General features: G+C 41.0%; 1 protein-coding gene across 2 annotated transcripts; it reads right to left on the reverse strand.

Moving 5' to 3' along the window:
* Positions 1-3,994: 3,994 nt before the first annotated feature.
* On the reverse strand, positions 3,995-19,359 carry LOC117453953 (protein NLRC3-like). 2 transcript variants are annotated; one of them, XM_071204582.1, is made up of 12 exons: positions 19,314-19,359; positions 18,705-18,839; positions 14,062-14,297; positions 12,019-13,870; positions 10,473-10,646; positions 9,668-9,838; positions 7,567-7,737; positions 6,889-7,059; positions 6,211-6,381; positions 5,493-5,536; positions 5,302-5,329; positions 3,995-4,104 (listed from the first exon to the last, which is right to left on the reverse strand). In XM_071204582.1, the coding sequence occupies exons 2-11, from the start codon at positions 18,827-18,829 to the stop codon at positions 5,316-5,318; spliced, it is 3,129 nt and encodes a 1,042-aa protein (XP_071060683.1). In that variant the 5' UTR covers positions 18,830-18,839; positions 19,314-19,359; the 3' UTR covers positions 3,995-4,104; positions 5,302-5,315. The 2 variants fall into 2 exon arrangements, with proteins under 2 accessions (XP_071060683.1, XP_033948880.1); XM_034092989.2 differs by having other exon boundaries at positions 12,019-13,873.
* Between the last annotated feature and the right edge of the window lie 1,468 nt (positions 19,360-20,827).

A 20,827-nucleotide genomic window follows, 5' to 3' on the forward strand; every position in this document is an offset into this window, starting at 1 on the left:
TTGGTGATTTCTGAAGAGTTGACGTGTCTGAAAAACGATGGTTGTTAACAAGTGGCTGAATAGGACAAATGAAGCTCAGCGTAAGTTCAACCAGGAAGACCGTCTTTACTCTTCATTTACTATTCCCATGTAACTACTCTCTCTCCTCTCAATAAGTGATTGGGGGCGTCACTCTCCAGCTTAACCAATCACTTCGCTCTATTCCGAAGAGCCTATCATAGCGCTCTGCTAAGTGTTACGACCCTGGTCGTTATGTGTATGGTGTGTAGAGAATTTATTATTAAAATCAACCTCTTACCAAGAACACCTGGTTTTGTGTTGCTTCCCTTTTACCCTAAGCGAGCTGAGGACGTAACCTATTTGGGGGCTCGTCCGGGATCGTATTGTGGTGTAGTGTTTTACTGTTGCGAAACCTGGGCATGTCATCGCCAACTGTTTGTCGCTGAAACGCAAAGAGCAGCCGCAGTCAGGCACATTTTGAGTCCTTATGAGTCCGTTAGTCCTTCAGAGTACTTATGAGTCTTTATGAGTTTGTTAGTCCTTAAGAGTCCTTCAGAGTCCGTTAGTACTTAAGAGTCCTTATGAGTCCGTTATAGTCCTTCTGAGTCCGTTAGTCCTTCAGAGTCCTTATGAGTCCTTATGAGTTTGTTAGTCCTTCAGAGTCCATTAGTCCTTCAGAGTCCTTATGAATTTGTTAGTCCTTCAGAGTCCTTATGAGTCCTTATGAGTTTGTTAGTCCTTCAGAGTCCGTTAGTCCTTCAGAGTCCTTATGAGTCCTTATGAGTTTGTTAGTCCTTAAGAGTCCTTCAGAGTCCGTTAGTCCTTAAGAGTCCTTATGAGTCCTTCAGAGTCCGTTAGTCCTTGAGAGGTCAAACATTTTCTTTAGGGGCACATGTTGATGATTTTTAGTTGGGGGGGTGTTACGACCCTGGTCGTTATGTGTATTGTGTGTAGAGATTTCCTTTGAGTCTTTTAGTCCTTCAGAATTATCAGGTAGGTTTAGTAGTAGGCATGGTTAACAACACTGTGAGTTTGTGTCTTAAGGGGGGGTGTCACGGCTGCTGCTGCTGTCTGCTCGTTAACCTGTCTGGGATAATTTTCAGCTGTGTATGTTATATGTATATGAGATGTGCCGTTGCCCGGACGCCATTGGATGCCAGTTTCCTGTCCCTCCTCCGGTAGGCGTGACCGAAGATCTGGATTGGAGCAGGTCGGGCCCGACTCACCAATCCCTGCCCACACCTTCCGGGGAATCTTACAAGAGTGTGTGCATCTCAGTTAGACAGGAGAGGTCTGAATCTGTGTCAGACGTCTCTCGGTGCTCTCCTTACGTACTGTGTCAGTTCTGTGTAGCTCTGCGCTAGTTCTGCTACAGTGGTTAGTTAGGGTGTGTGCTTAAGTGTGTTTTGTGTGTATTCTGTGATTTGTGACGGCGTCGAACTTGTGCGAGACACCTCACTATTTTAGCCTTAAGTGCCCATATGACCCTATGACTGTGATAATCTGTGGCCTTTGTTTTGTGTAGCGTTATTGTGAACAGATAGCTGGTTTTAAGAGCCTGTATTTTTGGTTATATCATCTTTATTTTGAATTTATTATTAAAATCAACCTCTTACCAAGAACACCTGGTTTCGTGTTGCTTCCCTTTTACCCTAAGTAAGCTGGGGACGTAACTTAAGCCTTTTAAGTCTGCTCTCCCTCCTCTGACAGCTGTCATTTCAGGTGACTCTACGTAACCCTCCTCCCCCCCTTTTCACCTCCTGTCCCTCTGAATCCAGGGTCAAGCTAAGCCCCTCCTCTTCAGACCAACCCAACTATCCATTCACCACCACCAGTGTCTAGACCCCCCGGGGGGTTTCATCGGATCGCTTCTACCCTCCCGAATGATACTTCCTGCACAACGGGGCCTAATCGCCAATATCATCATTACATTCATTTGTGTATCTCTGCAATAAATATGTATTATTACATCAAAACCGTCTCTCCTGATTGAACAGAAGTCGTGGAGGACGTTGTACGTCATTACGCCGAACACGTAAACACTCCTCTAAGTTTGTTTGCCCTGTTCTGCTTGAAAGCAAGTTCCTGCCTCCTGCAAACTGTTCAAACAAACGCTTCAACTCGTACCATTTAGAATCTGTGTGTTTGAATATGGATCTTAAGTTGGCGTGACGTTGAAGTCGTGCTGCTGGACTCGGCTGTAGTTTCTTTACAGCATAACGTTAGCATTTTGCTTCTGGCCATTAGATTTATGATTCGAACATTTTAAAAGTAGGGTAGACATGTGGAGATTATCCGGCTGAACAAAACGTGCATTTATCAAACAGGTTTGTTTTCCACAGATCTTATTTTTTACAATATTCCTAAATCCTATGGAGAAATCCCGTTGCTTTTTGTCGAGGGAACCAGCAGCTTACTTCCGGGTCGGCCTACAAAAATACGTCATCACTGCACCGCTCTATTTGGGGTCATAGGAAAGGAGATGCATTTAACTGCAGAACGTCCATCTCTGTCCTTTGCTCTCTGCTAGCTGGTTGACGGATGTAATATCCTGCATGAAACTGGAAAAGATCAGATATTAATTTCTATACTGAAACAGGACATTTCAGGAAGCCTGGAGACCTTTTGTAATGTATTCCACACTCTGTAAAATGATCTGTTATTGATATAGCTTATGTGCATCATATGTATGTGTGTATGTATGCAGTGCATGTAGCATTTATGTTTATGCATATGTATTACATGCATATATATTAGTTTAACAATATTTCTTGTAAATATTAGTGTGTATGGGGCTCACTAGCAGTGAATGTAAGGGATAACTTTAGACATTATTGTTTGTGTTTTATTTAATTTTTCTCTTTGTACATATAACCAGTACAAACAATTGTGTCATTTGCATACATTTTGCTTTCCATTTCTAAAAGGACAAACCCTTGTTATGCGTACTAGAAACGCAATAAAAACATTTTTGATCCGAAATGTACATGAAATTAAAGTCAACTTTATTGTCAATCTTTCAGTTTGTGTGTATAGACAGAGAGATCGTTTCCCACAATCACAAATACAAAATCATGAAATCAAATATCCTTTAAGATTATGAAATACACAGGAAAAAACACCAATATTTATGGATAATTCATGAGGAAAGCACTCGGATAGAAACATTTGAAATATTTGTAAAAGAACATTCTGAGTAATTCTTATAGTTTCATTTTTATATTCCACAAAGTATCTGCTTTGACTGTAGTCAGAGAAACGATGTTTACGTCGTCTTCTCTGTTTCTCGTAAGGTCTCCCTTTCTGCTGGTCGCTTGTTAGCAGACCCTTCACGCGATAGCAGAGTGTTATACAAATATCACTCGTCACCGGCTTGGTCTTCAATATCAGGATCCATGTATTTATTATCCTTGCAAGAATGGAAGTAGTCATCACACACAGGGCTGTGTGGGACAAATAGTTCCCAGAACAGTGTCCTTGATATGCTTATATACAAGAGAGGGAGTTACAGTCAACACGATGGAGGAATAACGGTTCAAAGCAGTATTCTGACATTAGTTCAGATTAGCTAAGGCCTGCGTAAGCAATACACATGACAGTCATATGCCTATCTCTCTAGGGGCTGTGTCATCATGCCACTCTGAGGAACATCGCTATCATAACTTCAACACAGTGTCTCATGAGCGTCATCCATGTAGTCAGACATCCGGCTACGTACACAGCTACGTAGGGCCTCTGTTATCATGAGCTACTCTGATACAGAAGGAACATTCAGTATTTTCCCAACACAGAGGGAACTGGTACAGGAGGCGTAGAGTGAGGGATCATTGTCCACTAGTTCATCGATCACAGATGGCGTCGTGCTTGCGGACGGATACAAAACATATATATATATATATATATATATAAGTAGAGTCTATGTGTGGGAAACCCTGCAGTCTGAAAGCATCATTTTTTAACTTTAAACATGATCTTTAATAATTGTGTTCTTTAGTTTAACTTTACGAGGTCGACCGGTTGGACTCTGGTTCTGGAGCAGCTTGCAGGCCTGGGTCCAGGAGTTCTTGGAGAGAAGGACCACTTCCTGCCGCAGGACTGGAGTTCCTGAACATGGAGAAACAGCTTCAGTTATTATGCTCCAAATATCTGGATCAAACTCACAGAAAGAATGTGTCTGCAGCTCAGAGAGTCCTGCTGGGAACCCAGTGATGTGGAGGACCCCAAAGTTTGATGATAGAAATGTAGAGTACGGGTCCCCAGCACATAGAAGCTGCCGGATGCTAACCTGCATATGTTGGGAGAGCTTTACAGATCAGGAGAGTAACTAAGTGTAAGGGAAACTTCAAAAGCAATGGAGAGTCAGGACTCAGAGAGATACGAGGAGAGTTGGAGCTTTGATGTCAAACACTGGTGGTTTATTACAAGTATCGGCGGGAGAATTTCACATCACAAGTCACAGCAGCCAGAGATTCTGACTGCACGGGTGGGTTGCCACATCAATTCTGACCAGCCTCTCTCTCGATAGACCTTTTTAACTAGTTTACAGAGAGTTAATCCAGATATTGGGGGAGATAACGTAAACACCTGGGAACACTGGAGATAGCCCCAACATCTGGAGACACTGAATCACTTATCTGACTCTAAGAGTTGACCGGTCATAAACTGAGAATATCCACATATAAGTGCAGCAGCACATTCATTAGGAGGTAACAGAGTCAGGGTTGGTCATAAAGGTCAACAGGCAAAAAAGGTTAAATATCTTAGGAGTAAGACAGAATTATTCTCTAACACTAAGTACATTTACTCAAGTAATGTACTTAAGTACCATTTTGATGTACTTGTACTTTACTTGAGTATTGCCATGTTATGCAACTGTGTACTTCTACTCCACTCCAGTTCAGAGGTACATGGTGTACTTTTCCTCCACTACATGTATTTAATACCTTTAGTTACTTCACAGATGTGGATGAATGATGTGAAATATAATCAAGTGTTGAATCAGACTTTAGTTCCACCTGGAGTAAATCCACCAGCTACCCTGCAGTCTACAAAGTACTTCAGACTAGCTGCACCTTTACCAGCTTTGAGAACACTTTCATGATCAATCATTATAAAACATATCATATATATTATTCTGAAATGGACCAATCTGCACAACGACTACTTTTACTGTCTTTCACTATATTTTGATGATAATGCTTTTCTACTTTCACTTGAGGAACATTTTGAATGCAGGACTTTCTAACCAATAACTACATTTATTCCGCGGTGAAACCTCAATAAACAAACTTCACCTCTCACCTTTCTGTGTGTCTTCACTTCCTGTCACCTGAGAGGAGAAGGAGAAAGGGAGAGAATAATGATGACAATAAAACATGAAGAGAAACAGCCAGAATGATGAAGAGAGAAAAACAAGAGTGATGTTTTCCTCTGAGGTCATGCTCCATGAAAGAGTTTAATATCTGGATGAATGGAGGATATTCAGTACTCACAGGTCTTCTGGATCGTGGCTCTGATCGTCTTATCATGTCTGATCCTGTAGGGATGAACAGAACCCAACAGTTTTGGATCCAGTTTAAAATAAGTGTTTGTTCTTTGAGTCAGCTTCAGAGTCCTGACTGATCTCATGCTTTACATCCCATCATATCTTCTCTGCAAACACTACGACTGACTGCTCTCAGCTGCATTACAGGAAGTAACCAGTCATTAGTCTAGAAACTAAAAACATCCCATAAAAACAGACTACCTTTTCCACTCTTCTGTGAAATCTCATTTGTCTGTGAGAGAGTTGATTACTAAATGTCAAGTCAAAGTCAACTTTAGTGTCAATCTTCCAGTTTGTGTGCACAGACAGAGAGATCGAAATACCGTTTCCCACAATCCAGAATATAAAAACAAATGTATATAAAAATACGTGTGCAAGTATATATATATACAGAATCAAAGACACATGTTTACATTTGCACACATTAAGACCTAAATACAAAAATACAACAATCAATATATACAAAATAAAATGACAGTGGCTATAAATAAATAATAATATATAGAAATGTTTGCATTTTCAGCTGGCCTTCTATAGTTGATGGAAGAATGAAAGAGCCTGCAGTCAGTGGGTAACATCACTGATCTGTTGTGATTCCCCAGTGACAGAAACACCTCCCTGTGTGTAATACAATACTGCTGAACCAGCAGAGACCCCTTACTGACCTGAGGGTCTCCAGTCTGCAGTCTGGACTCTCCAGAAGATCTCTCAGCAGCTTCACTCCTGAATCCTTCAGAGCATTGTGACTCAGGTCCAGATCTCTCAGATGGATGTTGGACTTCAGAGCTGAGGCCAGAGCAGAACAGCTGATCTCTGACAAACTGCAGCTCCTCAGTCTGAATAAAGAAAACATGATGAGGATAAAAATCAGTTTATAATCCAGTCAGATGTTCAGGTCTGAAATGTGCAGCTCATCATTACTGCGTCCTAATCAATGATCTGTCCCTGAATAACAGTGACCGTCATTCTGTTATTGAGGATCATCATTATATCAGCCTTCTGTTTATTATCTGTGAAAACACGTCTAAATGATCGGTAACATAAACATTTCTATGTCACAAAGTAAACTTTATGTGAAACTAATATTAGTTCAGAGGACCTTCTTTATTCAGACCATTTACTAAAGAAAACATACATTTACTTTAACAACTAGCAGTGGAAGAATAATAGTTTATTTAGGAAACAATCAACTGTTATGACTGCAGACTACATTTAGAGAAATACAAATGTGAACAAAACAACATTTACAAACGTATGGATGTTATATATATGTAGAAGAACAAGTTGAATAACTAATGAAACATCTGAGACCTCCAGCAGTAACAGAGAGTCAGTGAACTGACCTGAGAGTCTCCAGTCTGCAGTCTGGACTCTCCAGAAGATCTATCAGCAGCTTCACATCTGAATCCTGCAGAGCGTTGTAACCCAGGTCCAGATCTCTCAGATGGATGTTGGACTTCAGAGCTGAGGCCAGAGCAGAACAGCTGATCTCTGACAAACTGCAGCTCCTCAGTCTGAATAAAGAAAACATGATGAGGATAAAAATCAGTTTATAATCCAGTCAGATGTTCAGGTCTGAAATGTGCAGCTCATCATTACTGCGTCCTAATCAATGATCTGTCCCTGAATAACAGTGACCGTCATTCTGTTATTGAGGATCATCATTATATCAGCCTTCTGTTTATTATCTGTGAAAACACGTCTAAATGATCGGTAACATAAACATTTCTATGTCACAAAGTAAACTTTATGTGAAACTAATATTAGTTCAGAGGACCTTCTTTATTCAGACCATTTACTAAAGAAAACATACATTTACTTTAACAACTAGCAGTGGAAGAATAATAGTTTATTTAGGAAACAATCAACTGTTATGACTGCAGACTACATTTAGAGAAATACAAATGTGAACAAAACAACATTTACAAACGTATGGATGTTATATATATGTAGAAGAACAAGTTGAATAACTAATGAAACATCTGAGACCTCCAGCAGTAACAGAGAGTCAGTGAACTGACCTGAGAGTCTCCAGTCTGCAGTCTGGACTCTCCAGAAGATCTATCAGCAGCTTCACATCTGAATCCTGCAGAGCGTTGTAACCCAGGTCCAGATCTCTCAGATGGATGTTGGACTTCAGAGCTGAGATCAGAGCAGAACAGCTGATCTCTGACAAACTGCAGTGTGTCAGACTGAATAAAGAAAACATGATGAGGATACAAATCAGTTTATAATCCAGTCAGATGTTCAGGTCTGAAATGTGCAGCTCATCATTACTGCGTCCTAATCAATGATCTCTCCCTGAATAACAGTGCCGTCATTCTGTTATTGAGGATCATCTTTATATCAGCCTTCTGTTTATTATCTATGAAAACACATCTAACTGATTGGGAACTAGGGCTGCACAATTAATGGAATCTCAATCGCGATATCAGCTTGTGCGATTACATAACAGGCTGCGATTTAATTAAATAATAAAATCTGGTGGTGTAGAGCCGATGAATGGGAGTCGGAGGCGGTGTGTTTAATATGGAACTTCACACTTTATTTTCCATTTAACTATATACACAAGAACGCACTAGCTGCATGCTACTGTGAAGCTGGAATGCTAACGACAGGAAACCGGAACACCAAGTGTAGCAGATCCCTCCGAAAGATGGTCGTACACTTGACTGATGATTTCTCATTTATTGAAAACTCCAAAAATCAACGTAAGAGCTACACAAAGACACAAAACAACAAATACAGTTAAGCTTCATCCATATTAGCATCACTTTAGCAAACCAATAAACAAGTGAACCGCAAAGTTAGAAAACAATATAAACGAATCAGGACACATGTTTATATTAGTTAACACTAACCTTGTGCCTCTTGCTAATACTTTAAAGGTCCCATGTCATGGTCATTTCCACTGATCATAATTCCATTGTTGAGGTCTACTACAATAGATTTATATTTTTGCAATTTTCCAAACTCACATTGGTTTCTCAAACAGCATCTCTGTAAACTATGTGTATTCGCTGAATTTCACTCTCTGCCTTTCACGCCTCGTTGTAGGTCCAATAGCTCCAGCCCCTCCCTGTGAGCACAGTGTGCTCTGATTGGTCGGGACGTTGTGAATCGAGCTGAGCTCCGTGGAGGTGTGATTTCCTTGTTTAGCGAAACACAGCCAAACTCACCCTGAGCACACACAAAGTCACAGCCGAAGTAAAAGCAATAAGTGTGGCTTGATATTGAGTAAGAAAAAGGTTGATAAACGCTGTGAGAATGGGTCTGCAGAGAGAATTTCGCCGCAATCCCAACTGTCTGTTATCAGCCTGCAGCCAGAGAGGAGAGATCAGCAGAGCTGCCTGCACTGAGTGTGTGAGGAAGTCCGTGGATTGGTCAATTTGGACCAATCAGCGGAGCCGTTACGTAACGGCTCCGTGGACGTAACGTAACGGCTCCACGGATTGGTCCATTTGGTTCCGGGGACGACATGACATCATGAGTTACCCGGAAGAATCAATGGACAGTGACGTATCTCCAACGAGGCGTTTTGGGGAGGTATTTTCTGTGTTAGAGTTTTACTCCCTACAGGGTGCACTTTGAGGGGTTTGACTCTGCAGACAGTTTACATGCATAAAAACCTTCATAACACACAAGGGGACGAGTAATAACCGGAAAAGCATGACATGGGACCTTTAATGTAAACTTTTTATTTTGACATCGCCGTATTTAAATGTAGATATTTCCGTTAATGTCTGTACTTTATCTCCGTTCATCTCCATCAAGTTTTTTTCTTTGGGAACAGTAGCTTCCTGTTAATAGCGCAAAGTCGCCTTCTAAATAAAAGCATGTCTAAATAAAACAGGAAGTTGAGTTAAGACAATGAAAGTAACAAAAACAATCCTTTTCTGTTTCAAAAGACACAAATTGGGTTATTTACATAAACTATTCATATTGCAGATACATTTGTAACCAGGAAGGGAAGACTGACATGTGATTTTCAATATCCAAATATATCGTATCACAATACTTAGCATATCGTAGAATCGTAATACTATCGTATTGTGGCTTAAGTATTGCAATAGTATCGTATCGTGGGGAGCCTGGTGATTCCCAGCCCTACCCCTTACTGACCTGAGGGTCTCCAGTCTGCAGTCTGGACTCTCCAGAAGATCTCTCAGCAGCTTCACTCCTGAATCCTTCAGAGCGTTCTGACTCAGGTCCAGATCTCTCAGATGGATGTTGGACTTCAGAGCTGAGATCAGAGCAGAACAGCTGATCTCTGACAACCAGCAGCTCCTCAGACTGAATAAAGAAAACATGATGAGGATAAAAATCTGTTTATAATCCAGTCAGATGTTCAGGTCTGAAATGTGCAGCTCATCATTACTGCGTCCTAATAAATGATCTTTCCCTGAATAACAGTGACCGTCATTCTGTTATTGAGGATCATCATTATATCAGCCTTCTGTTTATTATCTGTAAAACACATCTAAATGATTGGGAACATAAACATTTCTATGTCACAAAGTAAACAAATCTGCATAAAGAAAACAAGATGTCACTTTAGAAAGCAAAGTTCCTGTTTGAAATAACTCCAGGTTTAATAATCTTTTCAGAGTTCAACAGGGTTTTAATGTCAGAGATGATTTAGAAACAATCCACTGATAATCTGGAGCTTCACTTTGATCAAATGTTTAACAACTCCTTCCTCTCCCTCACAGCTCATCAGTACTGACAGCATCTCCACTGACTCATGGAGCACAGAGTGAGTCTGTGGAAGCTCAAACTCTCTCCCTCACACATTCACCTTCTCTTTGTTAATCTGATCAATATGCAGTCATTAGCAAACATGGAAGAAATAACAATTAAAATGTATTTGTTCAAATTCAGAAAATCATAAACACAGATCTGTATGAACTGCAGTCAGTGAACTGACCTGAGAGCCTCCAGTCTGCAGTTTGGACTCTTTAGTCCAGAACTCAGCAGCTCCACTCCTGAAGCCTGCAGAGGGTTGAGACCCAGATCCAGATCTCTCAGATGGGAGGGGTCCGACTTCAGAGCTGAGGCCACGACTTCACAGTGAGTCTCTGAGAGTCCACAGCCAGTAAGTCTATAATAACACATATATTACAACATGTGTTAACACAAGAGGAAACATTATATTAACTTGAAGAATTTGATGAATAAATATTTGAAATGTTCTGATTGAGATTTGCTGTTAGTCCATTTTATATCATATATTATAATATATTATAGTAGAGTTGAATGAGTTGTCAGTGTGATCTGATCACATGGCTGTGCTCCTGCTGTCACTGACTGTTACCAAAATAAACAGAAATTAAAATGTTAAAATCACAATATTAGAGATGTACATATTTAAATGTTAATTAATAATTGGAAGTGAATGATGGATGTTTAGGCTTCTCTGAGCATCTAAATTTGTGTTGCGAACACAAACACAATTAACAAACCAATAAAGTTTCAATATTTCAAACTGAATACCATCAGATGTTCTCAGTATATCAGCATTAAGACATAACTCTGTTATTGGTGGGAAATGATATAGATCTTATCTTATTTGGACTACCTATGTTGCAAATGTATTATCTTTTCAATTTACACACGGCATCTATTGCACGTCTGTCCGTCCTGGGAGAGGGATCCCTCCTCTGTTGCTCTCCCTGAGGTTTCTCCCATTTTTCCCTTTAAACTGGGTTTTCTTTGGAAGTTTTTCCTTGTACGATGTGAGGGTCTGAGGACAGAGGGTGTCGTATTGTCATACTGATATTCTGTACACACTGTGAAGACCACTGAGACAAATGTAACATTTGTGATATTGGGCTATATAAATAAACATTGATTGATTGATTGATTGATTGATTGATTGATTGATTGATTGATTGATTGATTGATTGATTGATTGATTGATTAAACTCCAACACATTTCATAGGGTAAATGAAATGCTTGCTGATACAATGGGCACTTGTAAATGTCTATAACTATGTATCCTGTAAATATAATGTATATTGTCCTTTATTGTTTTATGTTTCATGTGGAATCTATATGCTGCAGGTCTCCCTTGAAAAAGAGATCTATGATCTCAATGGGACCAATCTGATTAAATAAAGGTTTGAAATTAAATGAAATGAACATTGTGATGAAAACGTGTGTCTGTTTAATGATAAAGAAACTACTAGAAAGTAATGATAACATCTTTCTGTGATAACTGTAAGTCCTGCTGTGTGGTGTGATCACATGCTGAGAAACCTCTAGAGTCCTTCATGTGTTTGACATGTCGCCTCCTTCACTCAATATGAAGAGAGGAACGCTTCAGTTTAGCTAACATTATAAATAAATAGAAGAACAGTGCTGGTTTTATTTTGCTCTCAGTATTTAAACAGCAGAAATGTTATAGTGTTTATCTGAATAATTAAACTCCTGATCCACATTAGTTTATAAAGTTAATCACTTCTGGACTTACTTGAACTTCCTGCAGTTCCTCACAGCTGGAATCAGTCTCCGTCGTCCCTCCCGTGATGTTTTGTACTGACTCAGGTCCAACTCATCCAGAACCTCCTCTGACATCTGCAGCATGTAGGCCAGAGCAGAGCAGTGGATCACAGAGAGCTCCTTCGCTGATCTGTTCTCTGACTTCAGGAACTTTGTGATCTCCTGATGTACTGAGTGGTCCTTCATCTCTGTCAGACAGTGGAAGATGTTGATGCTCCTGTCAGGAGAGATTTCATCACTGCTCATCTCCTTCAGGTTCTTGATGGCTCTCTGGATGTCTGTGTGACCCAGCTTGCCTTTGAAGAGTCTCTGGATGATTGTTGGATGCTTGCCTGTGCGACCCAGCAGGCCTCCTAACAGTCTCTGGTTGGACTCCAGAGAGAGGCCGTGGAGAAAGCGGACAAACAGGTCCAGGTGGCCATTTTCACTACTGAGGGATTTCTGCATGGCTCCCTTTAGGAAGACATCCAAGGATGGGTAATCCTGATCTCTGTTTTCACTGTTCTCATAGGGCCAGTCTCCCTGCAGGAAGTCCTTCAGTACCTCTGTGTCTCTGTTGGTGTAACAGTGCAACATGTAGACTGCAGCCAGAAACTCCTGAACGCTCAGATGAACAAAGCAGTAGACTGTTTTCTGGAAGATCACACTCTCTCTTTTGAAGATCTCTGTACAAACTCCTGAGTGCACCAAGGCCTCGGTGGCATCAAGGCCACAGCGCTGCAGGTCTTCTTGGTAGAACATGATGTCTCCTTTCTCCAGATGTTCAAACGCCAGCCTCCCCAGCTTCAGAAGAACCTCCCAGTCAGCCTCCGTCAGCTGCTGTGGACTCGTCTCATGTCCCTCTTCATACTTCTGCTTCTTCCTCTTGGTCTGGACCAGCAGGAAGTGTGAGTACATGTCAGTGAGGGTCTGGGGCAGCTCTCCCCTCTGGTCTATGGTCAACATGTGGTCCAGAACTGCAGCAGTGATCCAGCAGAAGACTGGGATCATGCACATGATGTGGAGGCTCCTGGAGCTCTTGATGTGAGAGATGATTCTGCTGGACAGGTCTTCATCACTCGATCTCTTCCTGAAGTACTCCTCCTTCTGGGCTTCAGTGAAGCCTCGTACTTCTGTCACCCTGTCCACACACTCAGGAGGGATCTGATTGGCCGCTGCAGGTCTGGAAGTTATCCAGACGAGAGCCGAGGGAAGCAGCTTCCCCCTGATGAGGTTTGTCAGCAGCACGTTGACTGAGGACTGCTGTGAGACATCAGACACAACCTCATTGTTTCTGAAGTCCAGAGAAAGTCTGCTTTCATCCAGGCCGTCAAAGATGAGCAGCACTTTGCAGACAGCCAGCTGCTCTGCTGTGACCTTCTGTAAGGTTGGATGGAAAACATGGAGCAGCCTGAGAAGACTGTACTGCTCACCTTTGATCAGGTTCAGCTCCCTGAAGGAGAGCGGGATCACCAGACTGACATCTTGGTTTCCCAAACCCTCGGCCCAGTCCAGAGTGAACTTCTGCACTGAGAAGGTTTTTCCAACTCCAGCGACTCCGTTGGTCAGGACCGATCTGATGGGAGTCTGTTGGTCCGGTGAGGCTTTAAAGATGTCCTGGCACTTGATTGGAGTTTCATGGAGGGTCTCCTTCTTGGAAGCTGTCTCCAGCTGCCTCACCTCATGCTGGGTATTAACCTCTTCACTCTGGCCTTGTGTGATGTAGAGCTCAGTGAAGATGCTGTTGAGGAGGGTTTCACTTTGATCAGTTCCTTCAGTCACACGTTCACATCTCCTCCTCAGACTGAGCCTATGTTCATATAGAACCTCCTGCAGACCACTATCTGCTGGAAGAGAAGCAAACACGAGAGAATCAGGAAATGCTTTTGAGAATCTAACAATAAAACTAATAAAAACCGACTGAGTTGAAATGTTTTGCAAACTGCTTAATGTCTCTGCTCTACAACAGAATACCTCATCAACACCAAATGAACCAGGAAGAGGAATAAGACGCTGCATGAGTTCGGCCTCTTACCTCGTACAGAGCTGGTCTGACTGGCTGTCTGCAGGCCGGCTCTGGTTCTGGATCTTTCTCCACACTGGGGACAGGAGGGGTCTCCTGATGGAGGTCTCTGCTCCCAGTATGAGGTGATGCACTGTCTGCAGAACCAGTGTCCACAGCTGGTAGAGACTGGATCCTTCAAGACGTCCTGACACAGAGCACAGCTGGACAGCTGCTCCTCCACAGGAACACCACTCTTCCTCTTCCCTCTGTGGAGAGGAACACATCCTTTATAGCACTTTAGGGGAGCTGATTATCCCCAAAGGTACAACAAGGGGGAACATTCTAGTTTGATATTTAAAAAAAAGGTCTATACAATATACCTTTGTGATCAGGTAGATAGCTTACAATTCACATTATCATGAAACCAAAGAGCATCCTGTCTGGACTCATGACATCCCCCAGAGGAGCACAAGTTCACTGCATCTACTAAGACACTCAGCTGTATTAACCTGGTGCTTTATAAACCCAACTTACAGAGAATCTGCTGTGAATTCATAGCAATAAACATCTGAAAAGGAAGCCTAAATAACAACAGAATGATACTGTAGAAAAGGCCCCAAAGTTATAGTTATTGATATATATATATTATTTTATTAAACAGAGTTGATACCTGTTAAGTTGTGCCTTCATAGTGGGGAGGGGCTAACCCACGTGGTTTGGATGACGTCACACATCAGAGGGTAATGTGCGTCAGTAGTTGCAGGAAAGTTATGCCGTCTTAAGCTTCGTATTGTGTGCGTAAATGAACGAAAAACCACACACACAGACAAATATCTGTATGTCTGCCTAAATCAATAAAGAAGTCAAGCCTCATTTTAGCTCCTAATTTCCTCTATTCTGGACCTTTGGCCTTAAGTGGTGTTCTGGCCGACACACCTGGGTGAACCTAGTGATAGACACAAAACTAGTGCCAACACTGAGTTATCTCTAACTCTCCACTACAGATACTGATTTGATACTGAGTTAAAGCTTTGTCAGGTCTGTCTCCAACACAACGAGCATAAACATTTACAAACGTTTGTTTTCTGAATGAGATGGGTTTGATTAAAGTTAAGCTAACATTAGCTGCTCCATCAGCCCTCAGAAGAACTTCATGTAGTATTACAACCCAGTCTCACGGCATTTCGTGTTCACCAACACGATTTTTAATCTATTGATTCGTGTTCACCATCACGATTTGCCCCTTTTTTTCGTGTTGCACAGCACGATTTTAAAAGCAATGTATTTCTACTGGTAACGTGTTTCGTGCCTGCAGGCTGCAGCACGTCTTTTTCTCCGGTCGGGTCGTGGAAGACCGGAAGCTGTGTGGTTCATAAAAACATGTTCTTACTCAATATAAAGCCACAGTTATTGCTTTTATTTTAAATCGTATAATTTCGGACTTTTGTTGTCGTCTGTGAGGAAAATAAATGGGGCTCAGAGCCTCAGGATACTGAAATCTGTATTTTTTAAATCTTTTTTTCCTTCTAATTTGTTATTCTTTTCAAAATAACACACTGTTATTTACTCACCAATAACACACAATTATCCTTGCTTTTATTTATTGGTTTAATTCCATAATCTCGGGCTTTTTTGGCGTCCGTCAGGAACTGAATTTCAAAATAAATATAACCGGAAACAGACGTAGGCATTTCGAGCGATTACCCAAGATCCTCAGCTATGGTTTTAAGCTCTCTGATTGGATGTGTTAGCCGCAATGCATGCTGGGAGTTGGTGTTTATATTATATGAAATCCGGAAAACATTTTAAAAGTATAAAATAATACTTAATTCCGAGTGCTCTTGCTTTTCTCTTTGAAAGTCATCACATAACGGCATTGTAATACACGGTTCGGCTGCATTACATATTACAGATCTGCCGTAGTTCTTTATTTAGAGAGCCCTGATGAGAAGACCTTTGGAAAAACGGGAAGAAATGGCGCCGAAACTGAATACTTGACGTGGATCATAAATATGTCAACAATTAAACAACATCTTCAATTTCTCTTCACACAATACTTCTCCTTGCAGAATCAACACTAAAAGGACTGTCGTTTTTAAAGATATTTCTGATTTTCTTTGAATGTAAATACTGAGTCTGAAATAGTATAGCAATATGCTGTAAAATGATGTGAAAGCATGAATAAAACTATACATCTTCAGATGTTGTACATACACACTAATAATACAAAGTTGTTATGGCTGTGTGTACCTTGTGTGCACCGCCTAGTGGTTAAAGCACGTTATTGAATTATTGTTTTTATGTGTTATATTTGATTAAAAAAATATTAAGAGTACATACTTTCATAGGGGGAAAGTATAAATATAGAAATATAGAATATAAAAAATCAAGAAGATACTATAAGTGATCTCTACAATAAAACAGTTTAGTGCAGGATGTACAAATATATTAATAGGAGGAGGTGCAAAACAGAAAAACTGATTAACCTTTATTTAAACATTAAATATTAAATATTAAGCCTGACAAAGTAATTAACGTCTAATATATTGCTTTCCTGCAATGTTAACTATGTTGAAGCACTTATTTTAACTGATATTATACACATTAATTATACTCTTATGTATGTAGATAGAATAAGAAATGTGCAGAATATGACAGTTTAATGGTGGAGGTACACACATATTGATAGATGTCTTGTAATGCACTGTTGAGGAACCTGTGACCCAAGTTTTTCATTCATTGCATAACTACACCGTAGTTGTGTATGATATGTCAATAAACCTTTGAAAATCTTGAAAGGGATGTAGAGAATAACAAGTAATGAATATACTTTATAAATATCTGCAGATAAATGTTTAGTCTTCTCAAGCACCAACTATCAAATATCTCTCCTGATTGTTGGCACTTGACAATCACCTTACCTGAATTTTACTCAGGTGTAACTAAAGTCTGATTTAAGGGTTGTTTATATTTCACATCATTAATCAGAATCTGCAAAGTAACTCAAATAAATGCAGTGGAGTAAAAATACCAGGTTAACCTCTGAATTGTAGTGGAGTAGAATTACAAAGTAACAATGAGCTGTCATGTGGGTATATATTAATGCTGCACATTATGGATACAAGCGATTTTCACCCATTTATTAATTATATGTTTTACATTTGATAACACCAATGTGTTTAATAATGGCAACTTCTAATTGTGGGAAAAACGAAAACGTTCAGTAGAGACGTCCCATAGAACATTTTGCGAAACACAATAGCCAGCATGTGTAGTTCTGGGGGGGTGTTCGATTCCAGTTTTGGATAATCCAAATTCCATTTCACACAGCTGTTTGACGCTCTGCGTAACCTTACGGGGACTGTAGTCCTAAACGATAGCTGGGGATTATGGGTAGTGTAGTGTCTTCGGCCATCCTAAACTCAGAAATGTTGACAATCGCAATGATGTGCGAAATGTCTCTTATAGGCCTACGTCTGTTTCCGGTTATTTTTATTTTGAAATTCAGTTCCTTCATTCACACCAAAAAAGCTCGAGATTATGGAATTAAACCAATAAATAAAAGCAAGGATAATTGTGTGTTATTGGTGAGTAAATAACAGTGTGTTATTTTGAAAAGAATAACAAATTAGAAGGAAAGAAATATTTAAAAATATAGATTTCAGTATCCTGAGGCTCTGAGCCCCATTTATTTTCCTCACAGACGGCAACAAAAGTCCGAAATTATACGATTTAAAATAAAAGCAATAATTGTGGCTTGATATTGAGTAAGAACATGTTTTTATGAACCACACAGCTTCCGGTCTTCCACGACCTGACCGGAGAAAAAGACGTGCTGCAGCCTGCAGGCACGAAACACGTTACCAGTAGAAATACATTGCTTTTAAAATCGTGCTGTGCAACACGAAAAAAAGGGGCAAATCGTGATGGGGAACACGAATCAATAGATTAAAAATCGTTGGTGAACACGAAATGCCGTGAGACTGGGTTGAGTATTGCGTACAGCAGTGACTATATTGTTAGCAGCACAGACAGTCTCTGGTTTAAACAGGAACATTAATAACCCTGATTGAATATGAGCTGCTGTAGAGCTCTGTTCTCCTCTCTGATTCCCCTCAGACCGTCAGAGACCACAGGAGCACAATCTCAACACTGACAGGTTTCTGTAACAGAGCCTCAGACTTTACACTCAAGTTCAAATGTGTCACGCTGCACGAATACGCAGGTGATATGAATTTCCCATCTTCACTTACTTCGTGTTGCCAGGCACAGATCTGGGTCTTTGCATTGACTCTACATGTAATCTCTTAAACTCTGTTATATCTGCTAATGCTAAACACAACCAGCTCACCAGGTGATTACTATTATTAATAAACATCTTAAAAATACATATCATAAACATGCCCAAGTAGTTAAATACTGTTTTGGACGATTTAGTTTTTGAATCAGTATTTATCAACATGTTTTCTATTTAAAACCATTTTATACCACAGATACAATGATAATATAATTGCATATTGAATTATCATCAAATAATGTTAGCTTGCTGTACTCTGCTGCGTGTTTCCTTTACAAACTGCTCACATGATATCATTAAAGTACAGTTTAATATATTAGATTACATAAAAACTGAATCCTCTTCAGGTCAGGTTACAGGAGAGACAGACTCTTACTTTGTGTCTGAGGGTCCAGGTTCATTACTGAAGTTTATAGGTTTCCCCATAGACCGGTTACTCTTCAGAGACAGACAGCTGGAGACTGAAGATTTGTCCTCTTCCTCATCTTTTAAATCACTCATCTTCTCCAGTCTGACACACACACACACACACTCACACACACACACACACACACACACACACACACACACACACACACACACACACACACACACACACACACACACACACACACACACACACACACACACACACACACACACACACACACACACACACACACACACACACACACACACACACACACACACACACACACACACACACACACACACACTCAGAATAACACACTTGTTTCAATATAAACCATCTTAATAATAAACTAAGGTTAAAATACATGACATCAGTCAGCCTTCAGGCCGCTCTCCATTTTGACTGCGTCACATGTTATGTAACTCTGATGAATCAACACATATTACAACACTTGCAGAAGTCTCATTGGACTCTAGGACGCAGATTTTTAACCAAGAAGTTATTTTCTGACATCCAGTTTAACAGAGTGAATAATGAATGTGTTAGAAAGCAGATCCTGGTGTTAACACTCACCCTGTTGTCCTCCTGCTCCGTCGAGCTGTAAAATTGTGTCTGGCAGTCGGACCAGTCCGACCAGTCTGACTTCATACTAACACTTTAACACCCTCACCTGTCTGCAGCACCTCCTCTTGTTTCATAACCAGCCTTATCAGCTGAAGCAGCACACATACACGTTCAGTAAGATAGAAAAGACATGCAGCTAAAAACAAGTTCAACTAAGTTATCAAAAGACACACAACATCCACACATCAGGATCCATAGGAGACACAACAACATCAGCGACCATAGGATATAACTACATCTGCTTTAACACTCAGTGCTTGAATTGGGCCTGATTTTTACCCATGTGGTACCGGCACATCTTACTGAGTACCGGCTCAGCCGCCGGCGGCACGTTATGACGGCCCGGACTGGCCATCGGGAGGACCGGGAGGTTTCCCGATGGCCTGGCCTGTTAAGTGGCCCGCTGGCCTGAGGATATTTGTGTATACGTATGTATTGTGAACGCAACGCTGCGCAAATGTGGGTCTGACTCTGCCTCACAGAGGGTGACTGGCTGTCTACATGATGTGGCCTGCCCACATGGCCACTTTCATACAGATCATAATGCCCTCGATTGGTCTCTGTGTGCCATTCAAGCTAGGGAGGGTGTGTGTTAGTGCAGGGGTTCCCAAACTTTGCCTTGCCAAGGTCCCCATATAGCATTATCCTCTGGCAGGGACCCCCCTGTTGCAATCTTTTTTTTTAAATGATGTGTACAAGTGCCTCCGGATGGAACATGAAGTGCGTTGCCACTACATTTGGGGCCTTCTGCCTGATCGAAGCTTTCTTTGCCTGTCATAGCCCCACTGCCCCATCTGAACACACACCCACACAACGAGACCAGTCAAGTCCGTTTGAGACAGGCGCGCCAGATTCATTTTAGAAGTGGGGGGGGCAAAAAAGTGCGTGTGTATGGCCCAATCCCAAACCACGCCCTACACCTTACCCCTACACACTCCCCCTCCGTGACGGAGTGAACTCCGTGGAGTGACCATAGACTGTATATATAAAGTGACACATGAGGCTCCCTCCTGTCAGATGGAGGGAGTAAATACAGCAGCAAGCTTTGGGACGGCCTCCCCTCTCTCCGGCAGAAACAGGAAATGCCGCAACTGTATGTAGCAACGGTTTCCAATCAGCATCTCTTTGACAAAAAATGTAAATGAATAACTCAAATAAAACTCCAAACATCTTTCATTGTGTTTCTTTTTTGTAAAGCTCTTTCAGTTTTACACCTGATGTGTATAAGCTTCTTAGTTTTTGCAACACATTTACCTTTTTCTAGACTAAACACAGGTGTCGTGGCTTCCTTCCTTGTTTTTCCACCAAGCCACTAGACGCCTTAAACAGACAGTTCTAACTAGTTTCTTTCCTTAAATTACTCACAGTTTGAAGTGTTGCTTGGCCTCCGATGGTTTAGAAGATGTTGCGTTGTGTTTGCTCAAAATATAATAACAAACTTTTGCACATGCAACAAAGAAAAA

Source organism: Pseudochaenichthys georgianus, chromosome 10 (genome assembly GCF_902827115.2).
Source record: "Pseudochaenichthys georgianus chromosome 10, fPseGeo1.2, whole genome shotgun sequence".
Classification (NCBI taxonomy): Eukaryota; Metazoa; Chordata; class Actinopteri; order Perciformes; family Channichthyidae; genus Pseudochaenichthys; species Pseudochaenichthys georgianus.